Source organism: Pseudorasbora parva, chromosome 21 (genome assembly GCF_024679245.1).
Source record: "Pseudorasbora parva isolate DD20220531a chromosome 21, ASM2467924v1, whole genome shotgun sequence".
Taxonomy (NCBI): Eukaryota; Metazoa; Chordata; class Actinopteri; order Cypriniformes; family Gobionidae; genus Pseudorasbora; species Pseudorasbora parva.
Window position 1 is genome coordinate 23669810 of NC_090192.1, and position 27916 is coordinate 23697725.

At 38.5% G+C, this 27916-nt stretch overlaps 1 protein-coding gene across 1 annotated transcript; it reads left to right on the plus strand.

Moving 5' to 3' along the window:
- Nucleotides 1-27107, plus strand: jcada (junctional cadherin 5 associated a). Its single transcript, XM_067429737.1, has 4 exons — nt 1-161; nt 16849-17328; nt 20301-24319; nt 24976-27107. Exons 2-4 carry the CDS (start codon nt 16976-16978, stop codon nt 25008-25010), a joined length of 4407 nt encoding a protein of 1468 aa, XP_067285838.1. The 5' UTR covers nt 1-161; nt 16849-16975; the 3' UTR covers nt 25011-27107.
- Nucleotides 27108-27916: the final 809 nt, after the last annotated feature.

The following is a 27916-nucleotide window of genomic DNA, read 5'->3' on the forward strand; positions in this document are numbered from 1 at the left end:
AGGAACCATTCCCCTCGCCAGCCGACCCACACAAGACACATTTGAGCTCAATTCTCTCCCTCTCCTCTGCACAACCTTAACCTCAGATATGCTCAGCACAGAACGGATTCAACACACTACATCGGGAACTAAACGCAGTCCTCGAAAGGAGCACATCTCAGGTACGTGGACGTTCCATTTTACTGAAATATATGAACATATTTGAAAACGGGTTTTATTGACGAGGCTTTCTTTTAGACCTTGGGGAATTAAACGCGATTTCAGCTGCTGACGTTAGTAACACTGACCCGGGCCGTTCAATAAACGAATGAAGCGTCTCATAGGGATGAACTTGTGAGATAACGGACTCATGCATCTATCGTCCCGTAGGCTAATGGCCAGCATCTATCACAGAATAAATGACCACGAATAACGCCGGAATGATATTGTGGATTGAGATGAATTGCATCGATGATTATCAGCTAATTTGTTGCTTTCCGCTGTGAAGAAAAAAAAGCTGTCTAGAAGGCAGACAGCTTGCTGCTTGTCTGTAAATTGTGTGCTTAGGGGTCGGGCGCAGTGCGCAAGATGTAGCAAGGTAAAGGGTGAAGTGAGCAGATTGTGTAGTGCAGAGACACGAGCTTCACGTAGCATGCCATTGTAACTTTGATGTCAAGTTATGTGCAGACGTGTTATCTGTCCTATTTCAGAAGTCTCCGTGCTGTAATGTTTAAAGGGATGGTTGACTATGATTTCACTTTTTAAACTTTAGTGTAATGTTGCTGTTTGAGCGTAAACAATATCTGCAAAGTAATAAAGTTACGGGAGATAATTTCTTTTGAAGAAATCGCTATTTAAGAACTACATCAAACGGCTGGTATGGACTATAGGCTATAGCTTCTGTAAGAACTGTACATAAATCCTGCCTCCGGGAACACACAATCAAGGGCGTGAAATTATCATAACAGAATATGCTAATCAATGACTTTAAGATAAATGAACATAAATTCATCAGCAACCATTCAGGAATGTCTTGTTGCATTCCACATGTTGTCACATCTTCTTGACCCTCTCCATCATTGTCCAACTCCAGTTTGAACAATAAAAGGCAGAACAGTTTTATTGCCTGTCCGCATGAGGTTATCAAAGCTGCTAACTGGAGTTTTTGAAGCTCCGCCCCATGAGCAGCAGCTCATTTGCATTCAAAGGGACACACAAAAACGGCATGTTTTTGCTCACCCAACATGTTATAATAAATGATCTGTGGGGTATTTTGAGTTAAAACTTCACATACACACTCTGTGGACATTAGAGACATCAACCACCCCTTTTAAACAATATACATGTTTTGATACACACGCACATCTTGACACCAAATTGTGTCACTCGCACGATTCAAAATTTAAAAAATCAAAGTGTGACTCAAACTTTTTAATACCATAAAAATTAGGTTAGGCCTATAAGCATGAGCTGCAGTTTTTCTGTGCCGTTATCATTATAGTTGCCATATATCGTTACTATATCTTTATTTTTTATTATGATCCTTCCTGTCCTTCCCTTTATTCATTATGATCATTAACAAATGGAACATTGAAATCATATTGCCGTTATTTGACACTATTACACAATTGTTTTTGTTGTTGTTATTTCTTTAAACTTACCAAGTTTACTTGGGACAAAGAACAAAAGTTGACCTCTCTGAAAACGATATTAGCCTATTCACGTATTACCTATGTGAATGGAGATCTGGCAGCTTCTGTTGGTTGTGTCAGCAGTTGTTGTTAAACTCTTCTCACAAACAGCCTCCTGTTGTGTTGACACCGGCTGGTTATAGTGAATAACATCAAAGGGCATATGTCTCACGTGCAGAGGAAGCGACCTGTGTCAGTTCGCGGGATGCGAACAGTGAGGTGCGAGGTCAACAACTCTGCGCTGGATGGTAACTCCACTCAACTGGGAAGCTCCTGTTCAAAAGAGGGGAGTGATTTTGGTTGTGCTTTTGACTTTCGCTTGTGATGCCGGCAGAGCAAAGGAGTCTGGTTTAGAATGAGCGCTTATCTGTGAAGTGACTTTTTTTGTGATCAGCGTGGAATTGGTACAAAGTACAACGGGTCTTTTGATTGCCAAGGTCATGTTTAGAGGCTGTTGGAAAGGACCTTATCAAGCATGTCTTCATGTGGTTAACAGTTCTTTGTTTTCAAAAGGAAGAATGTAGGCTATTTGTTGTATGAAGCTTTGCATATTGGAAGCTGTTGTAAAAGGTGAAGAAACAAAACAAATGGTCGCTAACAATAAAAAAGGTCAAGTTGAGGCCAAAAGGATCAGATGATCAAACAAATGTGTAATGTAAGGGAAAGATAGCAAAACACATTGGTCTATCACTATTTTGCCACCATATTACACCTTTGTTTGATTATTAGATCCTTTTGATTTATCTATCTATCTATCTATCTATCTATCTATCTATCTATCTATCTATCTATCTATCTATCTATCTATCCATCCATCCATCCATCCATCCATCCATCCATCCATCCATCCATCCATCCATCTCTCTCTCTCTCTCTCTCTCTCTCTCTCTCTCTCTCTCTCTCTCTCTGTGTGTGTGTGTATATATATATATATATATATATATATATATATATATATATATATATATATAAAATCAAGAGACCACTTAACAATTATTTCGCAATGTTAAGTGGTCTCTTGTTTTTTCCCAGCGATATAATTATATATATATATATATATATATATATATATATATATATATATATATATATATATATATATATATATATATATATATATACATAACATAACATATATATATATACATAACACTGCAAAATAATTGTTAAGTGGTCCCTTGATTTTATATATATACAGAGAGAGAGAGAGAGAGAGAGAGAGAGAGAGAGAGAGAGAGAGATATTAGTGCTGGGGGAAAATGAATCATGATTAATCGCATCCAAAATAAAAGTTTGTGTTTACAAACAATTTATTATGATGATTATGTGTGTTTACTGTGTATAATTATTATGTATATATAATATATTTGCAAATATTTCTTAAATATATATATGTGCATCTGTGCATATTTTTAGCGTTATTAGTGTTACTCTATATATTGTGAATGATATCGTTTATATCAATTATACATATTGTCGCATTTTTATATCGCTAATGTCATTACATCCCCTAAAATCTTTATAAATAATCTAACAGATTTTTCTTAAATACATACATGCATGTGTGGGTATTTATATATACATAATAATTATACACATTACGCACACATACCTTTAGGCCTATTTTGTAGGCAGCTACCATAATTCAGTTGTATTAGCTAATATAACTTGTTTGTAGTTATCCATAAAAATCCATATTGGTTGACCTCAAGATGTGCTTTTTTCTTTCACACAACTTTATCAACTTCATCACTGAACTAAGAACATGTACATCCAAAGTAGTCTTCTACTTAAGTATTCCTTAAGTCTAAATGAAAGGGAGGGCAATGGAAGGACAGAAGAGGAAGAGAGCTGAATCACAGAGCATCACTTATCTAGTGGTACGTGGAGAAAAGGCTGAAGTCTGTTTCCTGGAAACGTGGAAATGTGCTGATACCGCTGATGCAAACACGCAGTTGGTCACATTGTGGTGAGGGCTGCTCATTACTGAACAGACTGATGACATTATTCTTTCCTAATGTAAAAAAAATGCTCAGTTAATAATTCAGACAGTATTAGATTTCAGTGGAATTTTAAGCACTTCACAGTGGTGTGGTGTTTTGATGTTATAGTGTGGCTTCATTTGTAAACGTGAATAGAGTATACAAGTCCTCATCCATAATAGGGATTAATGAATGGAGTGGGCTCATTCAGAAAACAGAATGTTCTCGCAATCTCCTTTGTAGTAGCATTGGGCAAATCATTGCGCAGGTTTCTATAAAGAATAGATAGCATCAAAGTATATCGTTATCGATTCTTGCCTGTATTGGAAAACAAAACAGGAAAAGATACCATAAGTTCCAAAAATTGTTTTACGGTTTTTAGATTTTTATAATATAAAACCCCCTTAAAAACACAAGTTTGATATACTACTATACTATGACAAAAACGAATTGCAATAGTTTGAGCTCATGCATATTGATCGACATTAAGCTGCAATAATATGTAAAAGACAAGCTTTTCCCCACAAATTCCTTATATATTGCATAGTAATGAAAGCTGGTGGATCAACAATTTAACTGCTCTAAGATCAGAAGCTTTTTGGTTGTGATAAACATTTAACAAGCAAAGTGCAGCCATCTGCAGATGAAACCATGCAATGAAATAGTGGCCTAATGTTAATTAAAAGAGATGCAGTGTAAAGGATTGGTATATAGCTCTTGCGTATGACGTCATACATTAGAGGCCTTAAACTCATATGGAAAACAGATGGACCACTGAACTTTCCTATGCTCCTGTATGGATTCCTCTGGTCAAATACATTAGCTTGAGATGATTAAGCTCAGGGGAGGAATTGAAACCGATAAGAATCACTGGTCAGCTTTTTTTCCCCTCTGATTAGAACAGCAACCTTCTTCACTCTTCAAGGTTTGAAGGGTATGAGCAGAAGTATATAGCGCTAGTGCTGGTATTTATTAGGTGGGCTATTCAGTTTTAAGTGTCATTACTTTGCCATTTATAATTGTAGACTTTTTGCTATTGTGGTTTCAGTCTATCTATAGTCACAGAGTTTTCCCATTTGTGCCGTTTAACACAGTGGTGTTTGTTGAAACGTCTCTAAGCTTCTTCCCCTTCATTTGAGATCATATTCTTTGGCAGGATAAGAGCATAATTAGCAGAATGCTTGTGTATGCCAGTCCTTTGATCAGAGTGTTTTTAACTGATAAACAGAGGTGGGTAGTAACGAATTACATTTACTTCGTTACATTTACTTGAGTAAATTTTTTGGGTAACTTGTACTTTTAGAGTATATTTAAAAATGGGTACTTTTACTTTTACTCAAGTACATTTCTTGTGAAAAAACTGTACTTTTACTTCGTTACATTCGGTGGCGTTCCTCCGCTACTGTCAATGGTGATAATTAATTATATATTTTAAAATAAGTTATGACTTGTTCGCAAGTCTCGCGAAACGTTGGAGAGTCTGCTTCGCGAGAGGTGGATATTGTCACCCGCATAAAATAAGCGCGCGTTTAGTCAGAAGATGATGGCCGAAGCAGAGGGAGATGTGTGAGCTACGGCAGATCACCCGTACGTGGCCTCAAGTTCAGCCTGATTTCAGTCCAAGATGTCAAAAAGAACAGTTTCATAATTTAATGCATGCTGTGTTCACCAAAACGAACTGACATCTCAGCATACAATAATTCCAGCTCCAACCTGAAAAAACAGCGGTAAGTGTAACAATGATGCCTATATTTGAACACTATTAATGGTAATTTGGTAACTATGGGCACTTTTCCTTTATTGTAATACTATTTCACACACTGTCCGAGTGTTTTCCTCATATGCGCTCTTGTGCAAGCATTGACAAATCGTTTGAATCCTCCGAACACACGTCCACAAACAAACGTTCACATCTGCACATTTACATATCTTTTTTTTTTTTTAATATAAAACGAGCAACCTCATTGGCAAAATGTACCTGTGGCAATGTTTTTGCAAACCACAAAATACGCACCAATACACACTGCAGTTTCCAACAGAAATGAACACTATAGGCAGAAAAACTGCATTTTTTTAGTCTGGTTTGTAAACTAAAACATTTTGAATTTTGCGTCACAGCTCCATGTTCTGCTTTTCTGATTCACCAGACTTGCTCGATAGCTCAGCTGATACAGATTTGTATTTACAATGCGAAAAGCTTGAGAACGAACCCCATGAAGAACGAGTCATGATAAAAGAGCTCAAAGACAAGTTCTAAACACAAGCTAAAAATACATGGACACAATTTTATTTTTGTCAGATTTGCTGTTGTTAACACTTTCGGGTAGGTTTAGTTTGGGTGTACGTTAAAAACACAACGTAACAAAACATGTCAGATTCACGCAAATCTGTTCTGGAAAAAAATAAGCTTTTAGCGCCACCCAGTGGACATTTCACTTTGAAACTGTCGCAATATGTACATATTGGTACATACTTTGTGGTTTGCATAAACGTTGCCATAGGTACTGATGAGATCAGGCTAAAAACGAAACAAATTGAATAGCCTAATGTGACATCTTGCATTTATACACATATCCGGACAGACAACAGTCTGCAGTATATACATACATTTAAAAATGGGACTGTATTTTTAAGAATGCATATACGGTACTTATAAAAATATAAGAACAAAGTATGTTTTAAAAAGAGCTGTGGTTAGCCCAGCACACCATTAATTTACACGGTTTAACCATTAAACACACACACACACACACACACACACACACACACACACACACACACACACACACACACACACACACACACACACACACACACACACACACACACATATATATAGCCTATATATATATATATATATATATATATATATATATATATATATATGGAGGTGTGTGAAAGCTCTCTAAGTAGTCTGAAATTCAGGGTTTTTGGATCTTATCAATCAGATCGAAAGTAACTAGTAACTAAGTACTTGAGTAGTTTTTTCATCTAATACTTTTTTACTCTTACTCAAGTAACTATTACGATTGTTACTTTTACTTTTACTTGAGTAAATATTTCCGTAAGTACTTGTACTTTTACTTGAGTAAAGATTTTGGCTACTCTACCCACCTCTGCTGATAAACCTTGTCACTGTCGTCTCTCTGTAAGTCAAGTCTCCTTGCTCTAATTATGTACAGCCATGCATGTTAGTTCATTAGAAACCCTGTTGTGAATAAGTCAGTGTTAAGATCAGGAATAAGTCGTACTCTGTTGCTTGATTGTTGCTTTTTATAAGCGTGCATTTGTAGATGTCCTTGGTCAAATCATTGAACCTGCTACAAGTCCTGACATAACAGTTTTTCCCCTCTAGATTAGGCTGTTATATGTTCTTGCGGATTTTGGATCATCTTCCTCAAGGCCTTTGTGCTTCCTGTCATAAACAAGAAGATTGGACGTACGAAATGCCTCAAATGACATTGAAAAGTATCACCCATTAGTGACAGTCACAGGCATATATTTTATTAGACATATAAATTTTGATTTGTTTCATTCACATGCTGACCATTCTGTTCGGTTTAAATGGCCACATTAATAGCTTAAGTCAGAGGAGCAGTTGACCTTGAAAGTATGTTTAAGCATTGATACAAAGACCCCAGTTTGAGCCAACACATTTCAGGATTGGGAGGAGAAAAACGGCACTTTATGCTTTGAAATGTTTAGTTTGGTTTAAATGATGAGGACTAAACCCAGCTTGGTTAAATAATCAGATGTCTTTTGGAGCTTTTCTAACGGAACACATTTTATAAAGATGGCTTGTATATCTAGATCTTACGCAGTCTATTGTAACTAAACTGTACTGGTAAATTATAAATGTAGTATTTTACAGGGTTGTAGGAGAATATGGAGAACTGAATCGTTCTGTAGGTTTAGCACTGTGGTTAGTTCCAGCTTGGAAAAGCATTACTTCCTGCTTTGATGATTCTCCGGTACTCCTGCCAATTGAATTGCCAGACTTTGAAGACATTTCTTTAGTGCCGCTAGTGACACCATTGTAGGCTATTGTTTGAAAAAGCCCGCTTTTCAAAGAAAGTAAAATGGTCTCCATGACCACAGCTCAATCAAAACAAGAGCTGTTTAATGTGTGTTTGTTTTCCTCGAAAGATGCAGCTTAGGTCTATTGCTAGGAGAAGACATGCATGACAAATTTGGTGGCAACTCTGACCATCACATCCTTTCAAAATCAACCTGAAGGCATATACATCATCAGCAAGCACTACATTAATCCATAACTATGAATAAATCTTTCTTCACTTCCTCTATTATTTTTAGTCACACTTTTGCATTAGCTTTTGTACTGCTTTGGTTTACCAAACTTTTTAAAGTTTTTTTTTAATGTTTTAGAAAGAAGTCTCTTTTATGCTCATCAAAACAATAAAATTGGCAGTAACAATAACTATTTTCTCATTTTATGATGTAATTTATTCCTATGATGGAAAAGCTGAATTTTTAATTTTCATTCTTTTACTTCAGTCTTCAGTGTCACATTATATTTCAGAAATAATTCAAATATGGACAAACCCAACCGTTAAATAAACATTTTATTTAAAAAATGTAACCCAACAAATGGGTTTGTCTATAGTTGACCCAAATTTAGGTTGAAACAACCCAGCATTTTTTAGAGCGTAATATACTGATTTGGTTGCCTGACAAGCCAGACCCACATCAAGATGTTTGGTCTGGAAACTCACCATTGTCAGGGCTCAATCTGAGGGGCGGGATAAACGGTTGTCTTTCAAACTCCCTCTGCACGCGATAGGATAGCGCTACACCAACCAGAGCAACGAAGGTGAAACGGAGCTCGTTGACAGATTAAACATTCGCCGTATCCGGTCGGCAAAACTCTGAACACATCTTCCCTTTTTAAGAATGACTTCAGTGCTGTTCTTTGTTCTTTTCTCAGAGAAAAGCTTAACTCCAAGTCTTCCAGAGTCGCGGTCAAAGCTGATTCGAAAGACCGCCGTTCACCAGTTTCTGTGTTTACTAGAAGCAAGCAAACGCAACTCGGCCGTAGTCATTATGGCCCCGCCCACCGACTCTATACACGATGTGATTGGCCTGATAAGAGTTTGGCATTTTCAGCTCAGAAGGGTATTGAGAGTTGCTAGACGACACTCGTGGGCAGATTAGATTTGCTGCCGCTAGCGTGCTTCTAGGCTACTGATTTGGTGTTTTGTTATTAATGTTGGAAACAGTTATGCCACCTAATATTTTTGTGGAAACTGTGATACATTTGTTGTTCAGGACTCTTTGATGAATAGAATTTTAAAAGAACATTACTTATTTTAAATATATATTTCTTATAACAATATAAATGTATTTACTATCACTTATAAATTTAATGCTTTCTATCTGAGTCAAAGTATTAGTTACTTTTTTTTTACGTATTGACCCCAAACCTTTGAATGGTAGTGTATACTATTCTATTAAATATATGAAGCATCTATTCAATTACTAAATGTAAATGTGAAAGACAATAAAATCTTCATAAGGGTTGAACCCTGTTTTACTACTGATCAAAACTTAGCTTAAGCCAACTTAGACTAAATATATCTCTTCTCTGAAAATATAATTTATAATTTATCAAAGTGTCTTAGTGACCAACATGTGTCAAAATCTCGACAAAACAAATTGTGGGGGAATATATTGTGTAGATGTTTGCCTCCTTATACTTGTTCATAACTAAACAAAGTGAAGTTCTGTAAAAGGCCTATGAGTTACGAGTGACAGAATGATCTCAAAATCCAGCCCTATGAAGCTTTCCCTTCTGTTTTGGCTCTTTCTTCTCAGTATCACTGTCTGGCTGTCAAGCTTATTAAAGCCCTCCGTCCCTGTCCCTTGAAACGTGCACGTATCCTCTGGAAAAAGAGGTCAACAGTGATGATGTCACAGTGTTTACGATGAAGAGCCTGTTGTCCGAGTGTGAAAATGTTCCTGTTGAGGGACAGTGTAGGAGTTCCTTGTGGATGGACTGAACAATGAAGGGGTGAGGCTCTGAAATAACTTTTTATAGAACAGGGTGGACATTGTATTGTTTGTTATAAAACATTATTTTGGTTAGCCACAGACACCCAGAATCCCTTTTTACATTTGACTGAGTGAATTAGTGTCATGGTACAGTGGCTGTGCTCTCAGGCTTAATACTGCGTCGGCCGTTACGTGCATGTTTATGGCAGTTATTAGGCAATCTGTGAGGAGACATTAGTCTGATGAGGTCGTTTATCATGAGCTTCATCGCAGTTGTTCTGTCACTCCAGAAGAGAAGTCAACATGAAATCAAAATTGACCTTATTTACTCTCTAATACATGTTCCTGGTTTTATTGTGCACCAAGGCCATAACCATGTGTTAGACATTTTGGGGGGGTTTTGCGTAGGGAGGGGAGGGGGGTATTGGTATTATTGGTTTATTTAAAGGAATTCAATTATTAAAAGTATATAAAGGTGCACTATGTAGGATTTTTGCAATAAAATATCCAAAAACCACAAGGCCAATGTTATAGATTTTGTTCAGTATTGTATTCTTACAATATCCCAATATCCCAAATGTTTCCAACTATTTGTAAATTGTGAGAAAATTGCTGTTTTAACCATGGAACTGGGATGATTGAGAAAGTCACCTGTCATTTGCGTCATATCTGTGTTACCCTCGGTTTCAGGTTTTATTCTGCAGAAACGCTTTACTCTTAGCAGTGTGCAAACACGTGTCACAGATACATTTAAATGTATCTAATATGATAAACAGAGCTGCGTTACCTCATACCTGTGACCGGAAAAATGGAAATGGCTCCAGCGACTGTGTCCCGTCATAATAAAAGTCCCGCTCCAGTGGCCTTGCTCAGCTCCCTCAACACTCGGCCTGCTTCATACTAGAGTAACGTTAATAATCGCATCCATGAACTTGATTTCTACCTGAGTCCTATCCCAATTCTTTTCCACTGGCTGTGAGGTGAAAACCACATGTCCCAAGACTCTGAGCTCAGACTTGGCGTCATCAAACCATACCTTTCTTTTGAATTGGCGACCTCTAGCGGATGGAAAAGTCACATAGTGCAGCTTTAAGCAAATAAAAAATACATTTTGCAAATAATATATACAGTATTTTTATACGTTTCTTGTCACGTCAAATTCAGCTATGATTTACATAAATGTCATATGCAATTCAATTTAAAATAGTGAAATTTTATTTAAAAAATTGTAGTTTGCGTCACTAGATTTTACTGTTGGTTGCTGAACAATGTTATCGTAAAACAGCTGTCAAATATGAAATGTTTAGCTACTTACATCTTACGACGCACTCTTTCACTGCTATAACTATGCGTTGGTTTGTAATTCGTTTAGAACAGTAACAACCTTCTTTGAGTATTGGTCATCTCACTCATTCATGACAGTTTCTGACTGCTGAGGCAGACCAACATAAAATATTTAACATTTTACTTTTGTCATACCATCAACAAACAGAGCAGTGTGTAACGGAGTACAGCAGAGCAGCATCAACAATATCAAATATATTTTTCTTTTGTTCCTGTTTTTCTTTCACAAACATACTACAAATCTGACTAAGTCTAAGAATAAGGAGTTGACACCAAACTGTCATGGCGGCAGCTCTGGGCTCCGCAGGACTGCTGGTGAGGGGGGTGTGAGGCAGGCCAGATCTAAAAATGTGTGATTCATTTATGAGGGAAGGCAGTGCTGGCTCCACAGACAAACCTTGCAGTCTATAGAGGAAAAGAGTTTAGTTTCCTCTGAGGTAAGAGGCCCACAGCCTTTTATGGGTTTTATCTTTAGTATTTAGCTGCAAATATGGGATTTTACATGAAGTGGGTGACACAAAGAAGAGGTGGTGTTCAGCATTACTTGCTGGAAAAAGAAATCCTAAGTTCTCAATATCTAAGTGGAATTAAATGATTCACTGCTATTGTGGCGTTTTGGCTCAGGGCAGCCTCATGACATCACTGGTCTGCCTGTGCTTTTGTTCATTTTTAGCTTGTGACATGTGTTAGCCATAAAAGCAGGTCATTAATAAAAAAAAGCAAAGTAGTCTAGATCACGTATCTGCAATTTTATGAATTTACTCATTCTCTAACAGGCAGTTTGTCATTGAGAAAACGTCTGCTGTGCTCTGAAGCAGGCAGACATTTCTATGCCATTTAGAGTCTCCATGGACCTTGCTTGAATTGTTTCCACTTTTTGCCCAAGTCTTAGGCTTTTGAATGTTATTGTGTTGCTATGGGATGAAGACGTAGACCTACATATTTTTAAATTTGACGTAAATCCGAGTGAAACAGCTTTTCAAAAGAAAAAGTAGGGCGTGACTTGATTTTGTCCATCTGGAATTGATTGGATTGATGTTGTTTGCTAATTGCTGTGATGTCTTGTGAGTGACAGGTTGCAGGAGGGGGGGGATTATTGCCCACCTTTCAATCCAGTGCACACGTCATCAGAGAATGTCATCACGGGGAGGGAAAGTTATTGTTTTAATTAAAGGTGTCATGAACTGGCTTTTTAAAATGTTTTATACTGTTGTCTGAGGTCAACTAATGATGTTCGTGTGGTTTTTACATTCAAAAACATAATAACTAATAATAGGCTATTTTCCACACTGGTTTTGAGGCTCTCTCCTGAACGCTGGGTTTTGATGGGCGTGACAACATGGAGACTTAGAAGTAAACGCCCACGGCTAGGATTGGAGAAGATTTGCATATTTAATGAGCTTCAGCTCCCTTGTCAGTTCAGTTCACATGAGGGAGGGGTTGTTTTGAAAGCAGCAACTGGAATGATTCTCTCGACCACAGGCAGTGCTGCCACTCCCGCCACACGTGGGCATCATAACATGATGTGTAGGACATCAAGACAGCCAGCGGCGGAACTGACCACAGGGCGGGTAAACGTCTTTATCAAAGAAACACAATGATTTATTTGTCATCAACCCCGCAATTGATGGGAATATTATTTTTGTATTACATGGCCCGCCTGATCGGTGGATATAAGCGCACACACACACACACACACACACACACACACACACACACACACACAAACACACACACACACACACACACACACACAAACACACACACACATGCGGCGCCCTTTAAATGTCAAGTCAAGAGAGAGTGAACAGCGCAGATCAAGAAAGGAATATTATTTCACTATTTGTGAACTATTTCACTAATTATTGAAACGACGGGCTTACGTTTTGGTAGCCTGTCTGGAAAACAGATTGCCCCGGGACGTTGGGATTTATGAGCTCTGAACCATACATGTCTGAATCCAGCATGCTAAAGAAATGTTCTGTTACATGTACACATAATCAAAATGATCTATAACAATGCCGTACTATTACATATTAAAAAAACACGTTTTACTCACATAAGTGTGTTGCACCATTCTTGTCGGATCCAATATAGAAGAAACAGCATTGTGTTTTAATCTCAATACGTCTGCAAATCCAGCATCGACCTGAGACTTGTTTTCAAACAATTCCGCAGTGAAATGAAGCGAACACACGATGTCTTCCCCACGTGAGCTGGAACTTCATTAAAAATGAATAAAGTATCACTCATTCCTAATATTAGGATCTGAAGGAAGCTTATGCAGCGACTGTGTTCTTCCACAAACAGGAATAGCGCAATATCTTGCTATCTTCTTCAGCATGTTTATTGCTGCTGGCTAGCGTGAGCCGAACAGCTCCATTAGTCGGTGGGCGGGGCTACTGAATTAGACGCGCTGTAGAGGCGGGTTTTCGCAACAAATGACGTCCAGATGCGAACACGATCGTTTTCTGGGCCTGGTGTCTATAAAAGCTTTTCTCTGACTAACAATGAAGATTTCAGCCCTGAAACGTACAGGATATTCTTATATTACCATAACCTTTTATATATCAAAAGCTCAAGGGAAAGTGGATTTCTCAATTCATCACCCCTTTAAAGATTACCACGACACACTGAACAGAATGGCACATGAATAAAAAAATCAATGATGTGCACAGATAAATTATTTAATATTTAATGACAGCAGCACACCAGCTGATATGAACTACAGAAGTTTGCCTAAAACCTATTTGATATTGACCTGAAGAGCATCTTGTGCTTGTACAAAGGATTTCACATGATCAGTACCACAAATTCAATTATTTGATTAGTGAGCTGTCCAGTGTGTGTGCGCGTGTGCATACGTGTGTTTGCAGGAGGACTAAATGTTTCTGAAAGACATGATTAGTGTTAATGGATGGCACTGATAAAATTCACATTAAAAATAAGTTTTTCCCCTGGTGGCAGTAGAGATAGAAACACTACCTCCCCCCTTTTTTGTGCTAAATTTGTCTGTGTGAGTGTCTGCAAGAGGAGGCATAAAAAGTAGAGAAAATAATTAAGAATAATTTTTTGGTGCCTTTTTTGACCTCTGTGTGTGCTAGATGATGTTGTGAGAGGCAGTACTCTCTAAGGGCCTTTAATGGTGAATGTGGATCAGTCTGGAGTATATGGGTTGGAAAGTGTGAAAATGTGAAAGTCATACCTCTGCTAACTGCTTTCTTCAACTTCTGACAAACATCATTTAGATAAAAAACAAAAATTTTATAGGAACAGTTTTTTTTTTATGAAAACGTGCCTTGCCAATATGTCTCAGTACCATCAGTAAAATCTCATGACTTCTTATTAGCATGTACACATTTTATACAAATTATTAAGGATTCATATTAGCATGTTTGGGGGTGTTTTGATCAATTGTGGACATAATTGTGCATTGACTCCATTTTATTTCTAAATAATCACATTTTTCCATAAAAGTTTCTGCTTTAGCTTGTTTTAGGGAGATTACAGAATCAGCTGAGAGCACATTTAGGTATTGTGGAAGTCTAAGCTACCATTTGGACGTCACCCTCAGCAGATCAATGAAATAATACTTATAATGGTGTGAGACAGCAGGAAATTTTGTTTTCTCTTACTCGCGCGCGGTGTGTGTGTGTGTGTGTGTGTGTGTGTGTGTGTGTGTGTGTGTGTGTGTGTGTGTGTGTGTGTGTGTGTGTGTGTGTGTGTGTGTGTGTGTGTGTGTGTGTGTGTGTGTGTGTGTGTGAGAGTGAGTTTGGTGAGCCTGTTTATGTGGTTTATGAGGACACAAATTTGTATAACTACATGGGTATTACACTGGTATTACACTATAAATGTGGTTTATGAGGACAAATGTCCTCATATTTCAAATAGCTTTAAAAACATACTAAATTATGTTTTTTTGAGAAGGTAAAAATGCAGAATGTTTCCTGTGATGGGTAGATTTAGGGGCAGGGGCAGTGTAGGGGGATAGAAAATACGGTTTGTACAGTATAAAAACCATTACGCCTATGGAGAGTCCCTGTAAACCACATAGACCAACGTGTGTGTGTGTGCGTGTGTGCGCGTGTGTGCGTGCGTGTGTTCAGGACAGGTTAGATAACCTCTTTTTCCTTGGTCTTGTTTCATTTCTGTCTTTTCAGGTTTTGTTTTGTTTGCCTGGTGTCTACACAAGTAGGCCTACTACTGTTTAATCTGTTGCATGTTCACATACAAATCTGATCACAATCTGAATTACCATCATTGTAATATGTATTTTAAATAATGTATTTTTCTGTCCCTTAAAGCCACAATATGTAATTTTTCGCTGCTAGCTTACTTTCGCTTTCAATATGCCGCAGACGAGTGCTTCCATTTCTTCCGGACATGCGTATGTTGATGCAGCGCTGTTTTATGTTGAAAGTTATGTTATAATGCTGCTCTGGGCGTTCGCTGGGCTTTCTCTGGGCGTTCGCTGGGTGTTCTCTGGGAGTTCGGCTACTATGAGACACTTGTTGCACACTGCAGTGAGCTAGATAGATATTAGGCATAAAACAGGGTACTCACGGTAAATTGATAAGATAGATTTAAATCGTTAGACGAAGTGTTTTGAGCTGTATAACAATGGTTAGTCCCTGTCTAATAAAACCCATAATATATTAAAGCATCTTTGGTGTTGCCATGGTTTCTACAAAACTGAAAATTGAGGGTAATGCGAGTAGGATGTCATTGATAGGTGACGCATGGACACAGTCCGTGCTCTGGTTAAAATTGCATATTTCTCTTGACTTAAACATTCTTGGAAACATTTGGGATCATGTAAGTACACGAGTCAAAAAATAAACTACATTGTTCTAGTGTTTTTTGGATATTTTAATCCCAAAATCTTACATATTGTGCCTTTAACCCTAAACTTAATAATAATTCATAATAATTACATTCATATATAATTCATAATAGTTACATTTATATAGCGCTTTTCTGAGTACTCAAAGTGCTTTAGATGGAAGGGGGGAATCTCCTCAACCACCACCAATGTGCAGCATCCACCTGGATGATGCGACGGCAGCCATATTGCGCTAGAACGCTCACCACACACCAGCTGATTGGTGGAGAGGAGACAGAGTGATGAAGCCAATCGGTATATGGAGATTATTAGGAGGCCATGATGGACAGAGGCCATTGGGTAAATTTGGCCAGGATGCCGGGGTTACACCACTACTCTTTTTCCGAAGGACATCCTGGGATTTTTAACGACCACAGAGAGTCAGGACCTCAGTTTAACGTCTCATCGGCAGGACGCTTACACAAAGACATGATTTAATAGTTTTATTAAACCGTTTTCCTCGTAAGGGAAGTTCTGTGCAAATTGTAAGAAATTGCTTTGGAGATATTCTAGATTTTGCTCAGGCTTATATTTTCAATCGATGAGATTGCTGTTGTCAACTAATTAAAATTATTAATTGGCACAACTGGCCTCTTACAACAACTACTTGCTTGCTGAAGTCAGGATTGCTTTTTTAAAAATAACATTCCATACCTAGGTAAGATAAAGTTTCTGAGCATGAGGTAGTTAGTCATCTGGAGAGATTTTCCTTCTGGATAAAGAACAGGAAAGAAGAGAAGAGGGGGCAGATGGGAGAAGAGAAGACTGGGTCAGTGGATAGGCAAACCGACAGCAATACGAATCGTTTCTCTCGTGGCAAGATAGGACCTTTTTGTTTTGGCTGTGAGCAGCAATCCTCTTATGAAAAAGACTGTGAGAGATAATCATTTTAACTTCATCTGTGTGCCTCTTTCTCTCTCTCTTTCTCTCTCCCTCCCCTCTGTCCCGTTTTCTTTCACAGCGATGGCCTCTCCTGTGCAGCTGTTCATGAGCTTGCCTCATCTGGACTAGGAGCGGAATTCATCTGACACTCGCACGGACACATACACACACAGACACACCACTAAAAGCATAAACACCGCTTAGCCATGTACAGCGTGGAAGACCTTCTCATCTCTCATGGATACAAAGTCCCACAAAGGAACAGCAACAATGTCCCCGTATCGCACTCGTCTTCCCCCCACCCTGCAACCTATGAGAAATGTCTGCCGTCACGAAGCGACAGTCGGTGTGAAATCGCTGAGAAGCGGAAAGGACACAGCGGCGTGAATGGCTATGAAGGGGACCATGTTTACAGCGGTGGAGGCATCAGACAAGCTCCTGCCAGGGGATTCCCTGGTGACGCCGAGAACAGGGTCAGGAAGCAAAGGACACAAGACGTGGACAACGGTAACCTAGGAGATGGACGTTTGCCAGAAGACAGCCTGACCACAGACAGTGGGTGAGTTGTGCTGATGAGTTGTTTTGACCTCTTCGTCTTCTGTCCTGCATTCTTGTATTGCTGCTGTCTTTCCTTCTTTTTCATTCGTTTCTTTGATCTGAGATTTAAGCTGTCTTGCATGATGAAGAGTGTTACATAAAGGTAGGAGCTGTCAAGGACTTCCCTTTTGCACCAGGACAGATCCCAGTTTTCCCTTTTTTCTTTTTTTAATTCCTCCCCTGTCGCCTTTCTCTCTCCATTGCTTTTTTCTTTGCACTTTCTTTCATCCTTTCGTCATCCTCTTTGTACTTCCTACATTTTCATGTACTCTGTTTCCCCAGTCTCACTTATTTCCCTTCACTCTCTCCTACCTCACTCCCCCTGTAGCCGATGAATTCATTAACTATGTTTAGTGCAGTGCGGTTTTTATTTCCTCTCATTTCACACGGGACTGTAGTGGAATAAACACCTATGTTGTCAGAAAGCCCAGAGCACCCCCTACTGAGCATGCTCAGTTCTGCAGGCAGAGCCAGCAGTAAACCACATGTCCCATGAGCCCTTTGTCAGATCAATATTCCATTCCTTATAGCAATCTGTTATATAACAGCATTATTAATAAAACATGATGAATATAAATGTGAATATCTGGATTCTGCCAGCCTCGTTGTCACAGAGCAGCTTCAGAGATTACTTTTCTTTAGAAAAAAAGATTACATGAAAATGCTCAATGCTTAATTTTTAAATTTGTCAGTTAGTAAGTCCTAATTTCCTTGTGAGATAGATAGATAGATAGATAGATAGATAGATAGATAGATAGATAGATAGATAGATAGATAGATAGATAGATAGATAGATAGATAGATAGATAGATAGATAGATAGATAGATAGATAGATAGATAGATAGATAGATAGATAGTCTCTTTTGACAATTATTGGCATACTATCAAGCTACAGTGCATCTTTGCACTTCTAAGTAATTGCATGTCACATGGTTTGAGACTCAGCAGTTCAGGGCAGGAAGCAGCTCCACTGCTGTGACCGTTACTAAGCTAGATTATCCTTCCATGAGTGCAGGTCAGAATTGTTTAACATGCAGATCATATGCTCTCTGCTGCCAAGATACTGGACGAGAGAACAGACCTTCAGAGCTGACTCAACTGTTTGCACCACATAAGTTAGTCATGTTCCTGTTTAAGATAAAATGCTAATTAATTTTGGTGTGTTGGCACCATTAAAACCTTCCAGTTTATTGGGTCCTTTGAGGTCTTCTGCTTTGTTCTTTGTCATTGTCAGCATGCAACCCTCATTCTTTTAGTTTAATGGTAGTGTGATGCTGCCTGTGTGCTGGCATAGTGGGATTTGATTTTGAAAACAGATGTGTTCATTTTTGAAAATCATATTTAAAATCAACAGTCATCATTTCTCTGCCTCCAAAATGCGCGAACATGCAGTGCAAGAGTGGATGTCTCTCTATCATGGCTGAAGCAAAGAAAAATAATGCTTTGTGAAAAATAAAGGTAAACATATGACAAGGAAGAACACAAAATATAATATATACATACACTACACAAAAGCATGCAAGTAAGAGTTCATTGTTAGTCGCCAGCAGGACACCAGCTCCAGACAAACGATGACATTTAAAACTCTCCTGTTAGCGAACATTACAACTACAGCATATCTTGGTTCTGCAAAACCAATGTTACTCATGTATTGAGCATAAACAATGCAGCCTCTGCTTACATTTTCAGGCCTTCCTGCTTAAGCCCAAGTTAGAGTTCATTTATTTAATCATCAGATAATTATACACGTACTGTACGTGCACTGGCAGATTTTTGTAACTGTGTGAGTCGAAATAAGTACTTTGAAAGGCTGTGCACTTGACTGTGCGCAGTTATAAAAGTCCAGCGGTGCGCATACTGTACGCTGACCCTTGCGTACACGTAAAAAGTGAAGTATAGGTTGGCCTTTAGGTCTCTCCAGTGCTGGAAAGCTTCTTTTTCCAGGGAAATTTCTCTGACCTTTTCTCTTTTGTAATGTCTTGCAGCCATCTCTCTTTCTACAGTCTTTCTTCAAATCTCCCTCTTGCTCACTCTCTCTCTCTCCTCCCCATTATGAGTGTATATGCCCCCTACTGCTGGTTGGTTACATGTGTGTTGTGATGCTCAGTACGATCCACTTTTTAACAGCGTTTCTCAGAAATCGCTTCCTTCTCAAGGATAGGTCTCTGAAGGACAGTAATAGGAGTTCCCAGATCAGTGGGTGAGGCCATTAACAGAGGAGCGTTTTCAACCGTGTTACCTGATTTGATTTGCCCACGTCACAGTGAGGGTAGGGTTTAGGGGTGGGTTCGGGTGAAGGGCATAATTTCCATTGCATGGTTTATAAACACCCACCAGTTTGAAAAAACCCAAAAATTTAGAAACGCCCACTTTTGTTTTGAGTGAGAGACCCCATACTCACTTAACTTTTAAGTATATAAGTATTTTATACTGTATAAATATTTAATCTATTGTATTTTTTGCTATACTTTACATATATTTATTATTGTATATAATAGTAATTATTTAGGATAAATATTAGAATAAAGATATTATCTGCTGATTTTCATTTGTTTATTTGTTTGCCTATTATTACTTAGGTGATGTAATTCTATTCTGTATTTAAATATATTTAAAAGGCTTTGGTAATATTCCAGATGTCATCCCAATAAAGCAACTTGAACCTGAAACCTATATAACTATGAAAAATTCAATAGTCTGTTTATTATTTGTCTGGACCGCTGATATAAATATGAGAACCACTGACATAATGAATCAATATGTTGTTATTAATATTTTTTAATATAAACAAGGTATTTATAATTGCTCAAAAAGTACATAAAATCCCTTCATCTCACATCCTCAAGTCCTATAAATACTGCTTGTCAAAATATAGCTTATCATAATATAACAGCTGACCTTTATTTAATTCCATCTGTGTGTTTTTAATGCAGGTTTTTTGAGACCCACAGAGGAATACATTCTCAGCCTAGATCTGAGCAGGATGTGTCCTACTGGCGGAGAAGAGGTCAGGACTTTAGTGTGCTTCTGGATTATGCAGACTTCAGGGACCCACGTGGAAGTGGAGGAGGGGGTCCCAATAAACCAGAGGGCATGCAGCGGAGGCCAGAATCTGCCTTAAGCACAGAGGAACATAACCGTGAAAGACAGCGGCGGGCAGAGAGTGCACGTGCCAGAGAGAGAGAGATGGCCCTCCATCAGTGGAGAATTGCAGCTGAAAGGAAGTACCAAAGTTTGGGAACAGAGGAGTGGCGTCCAATGACCAGCATGAGCCGTCAGCCATCTGAAAACGAGGTGGCACAGGAGCAACGTAGGCCGCGAACTGCTGAAGGAGCCGTGCCACCCAGAACCAAAAATAAATCCCAGTCACTGCCCAGAATGGCTCTGCAACCTGAAAGCCAACAGTACTACAGCATACCAACTACTGGGCAAGATTCATATGGGAGCTATAAGTTAAACGGCCACCACTCACGAGACCCTCATGGACGGCATCTTAACGATAAAGAGAGCAGGCTGCGGTGGACTGACCGATCAGGTGCACAGTCTGCACCACTATCAAAACCCAGATTCAGCCGGCCTCTCAGACCTCCATCTTACGAAGTGCACCAGCAGATGCGTGGGAGCGCAGAGATGCTCACAGGGGAGCTTGTTCCTCGTGCCAGAGACAGAACTCCACTGCCCTTTTCAAGGCAAGAGTACTTTGTACAAGAACTTGGCGGTTCTGGTGTAGAGCCCCCTGGTTATATCCCTCCTCCATCCTACAGGAGGCAGCCTGTAGTTAAAGGGGGTCACATAACTTATCCTATTTCAATGGCTAATCACCAGTATAGAGGTGACCCATATATGCAGGGCTCTGCCATGACAGAAGTACAGGAATGGTTTATCAGGCAGACTGGGATGGCTTGGCCCGACCATTACAGAGATGGAAGAAGAAGTATGCCCTGCAGGAGACAGGCATATCCAGGTTACAGTGAAGAGCGGATGGGTAATGTTCAGTACATTCCCTTTGATGACCCCCGTGTCAGACACATTTCAGGAGCAGGGATAGATGGGAACTCGCTGACAGATGCAGACAAAATCAGAAACATCAGAAATGAGATTCCGGTCAACCTCATATCTGAGAAGTCTAATGACAGTGCCTTTTCTCACACAGAGAAACCCTTTGACCGCACTGAACCAAGTAAAAGCAATATTAGTGACTCTGTTAATGAGGACAGTATGCACAAGGAAGTGATGAAGGAGACAGAACATTCAAACACAATCCCTGACCAAAACTGCAACAGGCATCCAGCTGCCTATGGCAATATAGTTGCTATTCAGATGACAACACAACAAAACTCCAACTCAAACCAGGGTATGATTGAGACGGTGACACAAGTAAAGAAATTTGAGGCAAAAACTGTGGCTGAGAACAAGAAAAACTCAAAGAAGAAGCTGAAAGAGACAATGTTTTGCCTTGTTTCTGTCCCTATTAGTATGAAAGCAAACAAAAGTGTCTCTGACCCAAATAACAATCAAAAAGTGACTAATTCAATAGAAAACACAGCGGTGCAGCATGACAACCAAAAGCTTTTAGAAACATCAAGCAAAGAGACACAAATGCAGTCCAGCAGCTCCCTGTCCATTAAAAGATCCCCTTTGAGTAAAGAGATTGTAGATACTAGGTCACTGGATCCAAGTCAAGACAATGAATTGTTCTACGTAGGATCCTGGCCTGGAGATCAGTACAGAAATCAGGAAACTCAGACGGGGTCTCCAGAAGTTTCCAGAAATACCCATCCTCCTGCAAATGACCATCCCTCCAGTTACACAATCACTGATAATAGTGATGGGACAGACTGTAGTGCCAACTACGGATATCCCATGATAGGTCAAAAGGATCTCAAATCTTCCAGCAACAGTGCATTCTCCAGAACTGGGACTGAAAGTAGTAAAAGGAGACCAACTCTTTACCAGTCAGTATCACTTCCATCATCTCCAGACCGTCAACCTTTGCTGAGGAAGACTAAGCAAACAGCAGATGGTCAAGAAGTTTTTGGACAGTTCTTGCTAAAGCCAGTGAACAGACGAAAATGGGATGCTATTGGGGAGCTTGAGTCTTTTAATAAAGAAATACAGGATCATACTGGAAAGTGTCCAAATGCTGACTCGAACATAGAGGAGCTGGATGAGGCACTGAACAGTATTTTGGAGCTACATGACACAAGCAGAGAGGTCAACAATACAAGACAGGAATCCACCCCAGATCACGTGAAGAAAGAAACTGATCAGTCACATATAGTGCAGGTCACAGAGATGCAACTGAAAAGCAATAACTTAAATGTAATGTCCAATTCAGGGAACAAAGGCCATCCAGAATACCAAGGAACAAAAAGTTATTTGTCCAAGTCAAAGGTGGACAGTCAGACACAAGAAATTCCTGTCACCAAAACTGATAATTATGTCAATTATGAGATCCTTCAAAGGGAGGACACAGATCCATTGATACATCGACGGGATATCCCAGTGCCAAAGGAGTGCTTGCTTAAGGATGTTGGTTTAACAGTATACACTGCCGTTCCCGACACTGTGACCTCTGGATCCCCCACATGCCTGAGTCCTGAGTCACCTATGTTAACCAGCCCTTCAGATAACTCAGAGATGTGTGAGACCTTGCAGATTACATCATCCGACAGTAGTGGAGATCTGAGCAGGCACAGTCCTGAGTTTGCCGAAGGTACTCAAAGCTTGAACAATAATAATGCTTTCAACTCCAAAGCCCTCAAAAAGAAAGCTGGAAGAGAAAGCGCAGAGGTTACTAGATCAGGGAGGTCCTCACGCATCCATGTGATCAAGAGTCTTCATTGTAAGTTCAAGGCTAACTATGAGGATGATGATGACAATTTCTATTCAGATTATATGAGCTGGAGTAATGAAAAGACCTTGGCAGATGAACATCTTGAGACTCTTTTGAGTCAAGAGAAGGCCAACATTATGCAGACCGAAGACCTTAGTAATCTGTATCAAGTCCAGTGTGCCAAAGGCATTCCTGAAAATGAATCCATTGAACAACGGGCTGCAAGGATTCTTGGCATTGATGTGCCAGTTGAAGCCTTGGTTGTTGATCAGGTTGATGGCAAACCAGTAGAAAGAAATTTGATAACCACAGATGCTCTAGCTTTGGCAACTCAAACCAAAGATAAGTATTTAAATGAGGAGACACAGAATGCCAGTAGAGAGTTTGCGGAGGTGCTAGATAGGTCTATGGAAAGTCATGGAGATGTGTCAGAGATAGGACTAGGAGAGGAGTCTGAAGATTCACCTAGTGCTGAGAGGCACAGCCAGAGAGCCTCTTTAGTGCTGGAGCTACCAGAATTTCCTCCAAGTAATTTATGCTTGTCTCTTCCACTGGCCGAGGATGAGGAGTTGACTCTTAGTGTAGGTGGGGGAAACAAGAAGCAGGCAGCTAACGCTGAGATAACAGAAGTGCCACATGACCAGTTGCAGGTAGATTGCTCATCTCCACTGTCGACCTTATCCACAAATGATCAAGCATCCTTGGAGTACAATGTCTATGCAAAAGAAGAAAGCTCTCAGTCATTAGTGAGAACTATCACCAGGATCAGCTTGGCCAAAGAGACAGACTTGGAAGAAGAAGGAGGAGAACTAAAAGAACCAATTAAAGTGGATGAAACACTAGCGGAAGAGAACCAATACAGTGAGAATGCAGTCGGAGAAAACAAAGACATGACCAGTTATATGCAAGAAGAGGATGAGAAAAGGGTTCAGGAGGAAGTGTTAGCTGAAGAGCTGATACGAGCAAGATCAAGGCAGCAACCAAAGACTATGGCACGTCCAATCCCACAACCCCGAAGTGGCATGGTAGCAAAGCGAGAGATCACTCTGCCACAAGGATTCAGCATGGATAATACAATGTCTGCAGTAGAGGATGATGACAAGCTGTTTATTTCAGGTCAGTACACTAAACTTAAAATTCGTAATTAAATGCTGTATAAAAAGTTTTAATCACACACGGAAACAAGATTTTCTCGATTCCGTTAAAGAGTAGATACATGTTAGCTTCCTCTTAGTTCCTAATAAACATATTGAACAGTTGGCAAACAAATAGTCAACTTAGCTGTTGTTTAGTTTGTAATGGTTAAACACTTCATACCAGTCTGCTTCCAATGTTACAGTTTTGCTTTATAAGTCTATTATGTGAAGTCCACTACTATAGAGGTCACATTAAGCAATATATTTGAATTGGTATGGTATACAACAAAGCCTGGACAGACAAATCTTCCAGTGGAAATAATGTTTTTTTTGTTTTTTCCTGTCCTTATTTTGAAGCATTATGAACTGCCAGACCACAAATAACATCTTAATACTTGAGGGCAATGAGCAGTGAGTTTTTTCACCACAAGAGGGAAGCGTGGTCTGATTTATACTCATTGCTATAATATATCAGGCGAGAATAGATAATGGACCAAATTATTATATTATATTATATTATATTATATTATATTATATTATATTATATTATATTATATTATATTATATTATATTATATTATATTATATTATATTTTTTTGAGTCAAAGTGTTTAATATAATGTGTGTTTGTCTTCAGATGGTTATGACCCCAGTCATGTGGAGCGAGTCTGAACTTGGACACTCATAGCAAACCCTGTGACTTTACTGGAATACTTGCTGTAAACAAACACTCATCTGAAACTGGACACGAGGCTATAGCCACTCGCTTTATTTTAAATAGTCACAGAAGTTTATAAGCAGGCAGATGGACGTCATGCCGCCTATTAAGACTTTTAATTCGGCTAACTTCTATGACCTGTTGATGGCAGGAATAGCTATGATGTCTATCAATGAGAAATGAATGTATAATGTATATCAAGTAAAGCTCAGATATTACACAAATAGCTACAAATCAGTCTGTATAGACTTAATAATTTTCTAAAATTTCTCTGCACCAGCAAATGCTTGAGTTCTGTTGAGTCATTGTGCTAACAGCAACAAGAAAGACACAAAGGCTTGCACTTCTAATTTCCTGCAGTATTACCAATGAGAGAAAGGAGAGAGGCCTTGATGTAACAAAGCAATGAACTGGACTGGCGAGGTAGCAGCTGAATCAGTGACATTACACTGTGCTTTTAATCACAAAGAAATATTTTTGTAAGAAATGTTAAAAGGAAAGTGTGATCATTTGTTTTACAGGTTGGAGAAACCATGTACAGGTATGTCACTGTGGTAAAACTGCAAAACAAAATACTTTTTTGCAGATTATGGAATAGGCTGCTTTTACCCAAAAGAGGCAGCTAAGAAGAAAGCTGAACAGAGGCAAAGATTTAAGGATATTTTGTGTAAAATCTTGGTCTCCAGTGACTTTAATCTTAACTGCAGTGATTTTAGTTTCCATAGTTATTGTTTAAAATATTTACTCCCTGCACTTAAGAGTTTTCATATCTCATATGCAGTTTGAGCTTTTCAGAGTAGCAATCTGACAATGTATCATCTCACCACAAAATGCAATCCAAAAAAAAGAAGAAAATTGTATTTATTTTTATCAAGCTATCAACAATCTGTACAGATGAAAATATATTCGAAAAAGTGTTTTTATTTTACCTTGTGAGTTTGTTTGCTTGATTACAATCATTATGGATATATCATATCTGAATGTCTATTATCCTGTATTACTCTGGCAATGAATGATTCTTTTATTGTGCCGTGTGGCGTGCTTTTTGTTGCACAAATGTCAGAAAGTGTTATATGTTTCTTTATGCACATATGAAGTATTATGCATCTTAAGTCCATCTCAATTCTGAAAGCTTACTCATGTTGTGAGTATACTTAGCGGATGTAGTGCTTGTTAACTAGTTTACCCTTGTAATTGCTTGGTTACTTTCTGTTATGACTCTACATAGTTGAGGTGGACAACAGTTGCCCAATGATATTTCCATCAAAGGTGTTTTTTAATGCAGTTTAAAGTGCACTAAAATGAATTTAAGTAAAAACTAATTTGTGCATCTAAAAATGGAAATAGTGATCTCTGCCAAAAAAACCCTTGAAAGTAATTTCCTCCTTTTCCCCTGGAGATAGTTAGTTATGGATAAAGAGTGCAGATACCCTCATGTTATAGTAATATCACTATTGATATTTTCCATAATTATAATAAACCATGAATTCATGCAAATAGATGTTATGTAGTCAGTGGATAGGGGAAAAAGACATAGCATTAATCACATTTACTTTTTGTAAGTTGGCATCAAATTATTGTTGTAAGTAGTCCTTGATTGTTTATACCATTTTGTACAATTTTGTTTTTCAAAACAGATGATTATATTGTTGCATATAACGTATATGGCATTTAATATCTTTTTCTATTTTCATACAGAAACTGTTCATGATTATTTTGTATTGGGTTGGTATTGATTTGCCTTCTCTGCATGAGATAAGAGATGTAACGTGGGTCAGGAAAAATGTTTTGCATACAACTGCATTTGGTACTACATTAAAAATATATTCATTATATTACATTGTGCACATTTTTATCCTGCTAAAAAGCTTTGAACAATATTTAAATTCAAAACAAGCTATTTTTTTGAATATTTTACAGAATGGGGAGTGTTTACTGTGCACCCCAGTACTCGTGTCTTTTAAGTATTGGGTGAATGTGAATGATAGGTTTGACAGGAAACTCCTTTGTATATTATAGTAGATTGCTCATTAATAAACTCCTTGCATGGACTGCTGATTTATTTTCATCTATTAATTTCATGTGTAACATGGAAAGAAGAAACAATAGTATTTTTCCCCACTCTTTAACAGGTTTATAAAGAGTCATGCATGAGACAAAACGCAATTCACATGTTTGGACTATAACAGTGTGCTTCTGAAAAAAAAATATGATGATTCTATTTTGCAATGCATTTAATTAATGTGTAAATAAAGTTGCAACCGTTCTGGAAACAAACATATAAATGATAATCAAACACATTTGTTGAACAAATGCAGAGTAATAAAGATAACCCTTTTCTCATTATTCAAAAGTCATTATTTTGATTCATTATTTTAAACTTATTTTGTTCCATACTCTCACATTTAGATGTCTGGAAGTTTCGCCATACTGTGATTAAGTTTATGTTTACTTACAACTTTTTTCTGCGTAATGTTTTGTGTATTTAAAGGGATAGTCTACCCCAAAATGAAACTTCTGTCACCATAGAGTACTGCAGTCTGCAAAATACTGTGGTAAACATAACTTGACAGCACATGGACGTTTATTTAAAAAAGCATAGTAACTTGAATTATATAAAAATGTTTGGGGTGTGTTTGCAGTTTATGTCCAAGTAAGTTATTTTTTTACCACAGATCTGATTTTACTCACAAAGTGAAAACCCCCATTATAAAAACCCATAGGAAAATCTTTAGGAAACCACTGGCGATTTAGTCTTCCGGGTTTTGATCTCACGGCTGCAGCAATCTATTGCTCACTATGTTGTTTCAAAACTCTAATATCTTTCTGCTTAACACAAAAGAAGGTTTTTTGAAGAGTT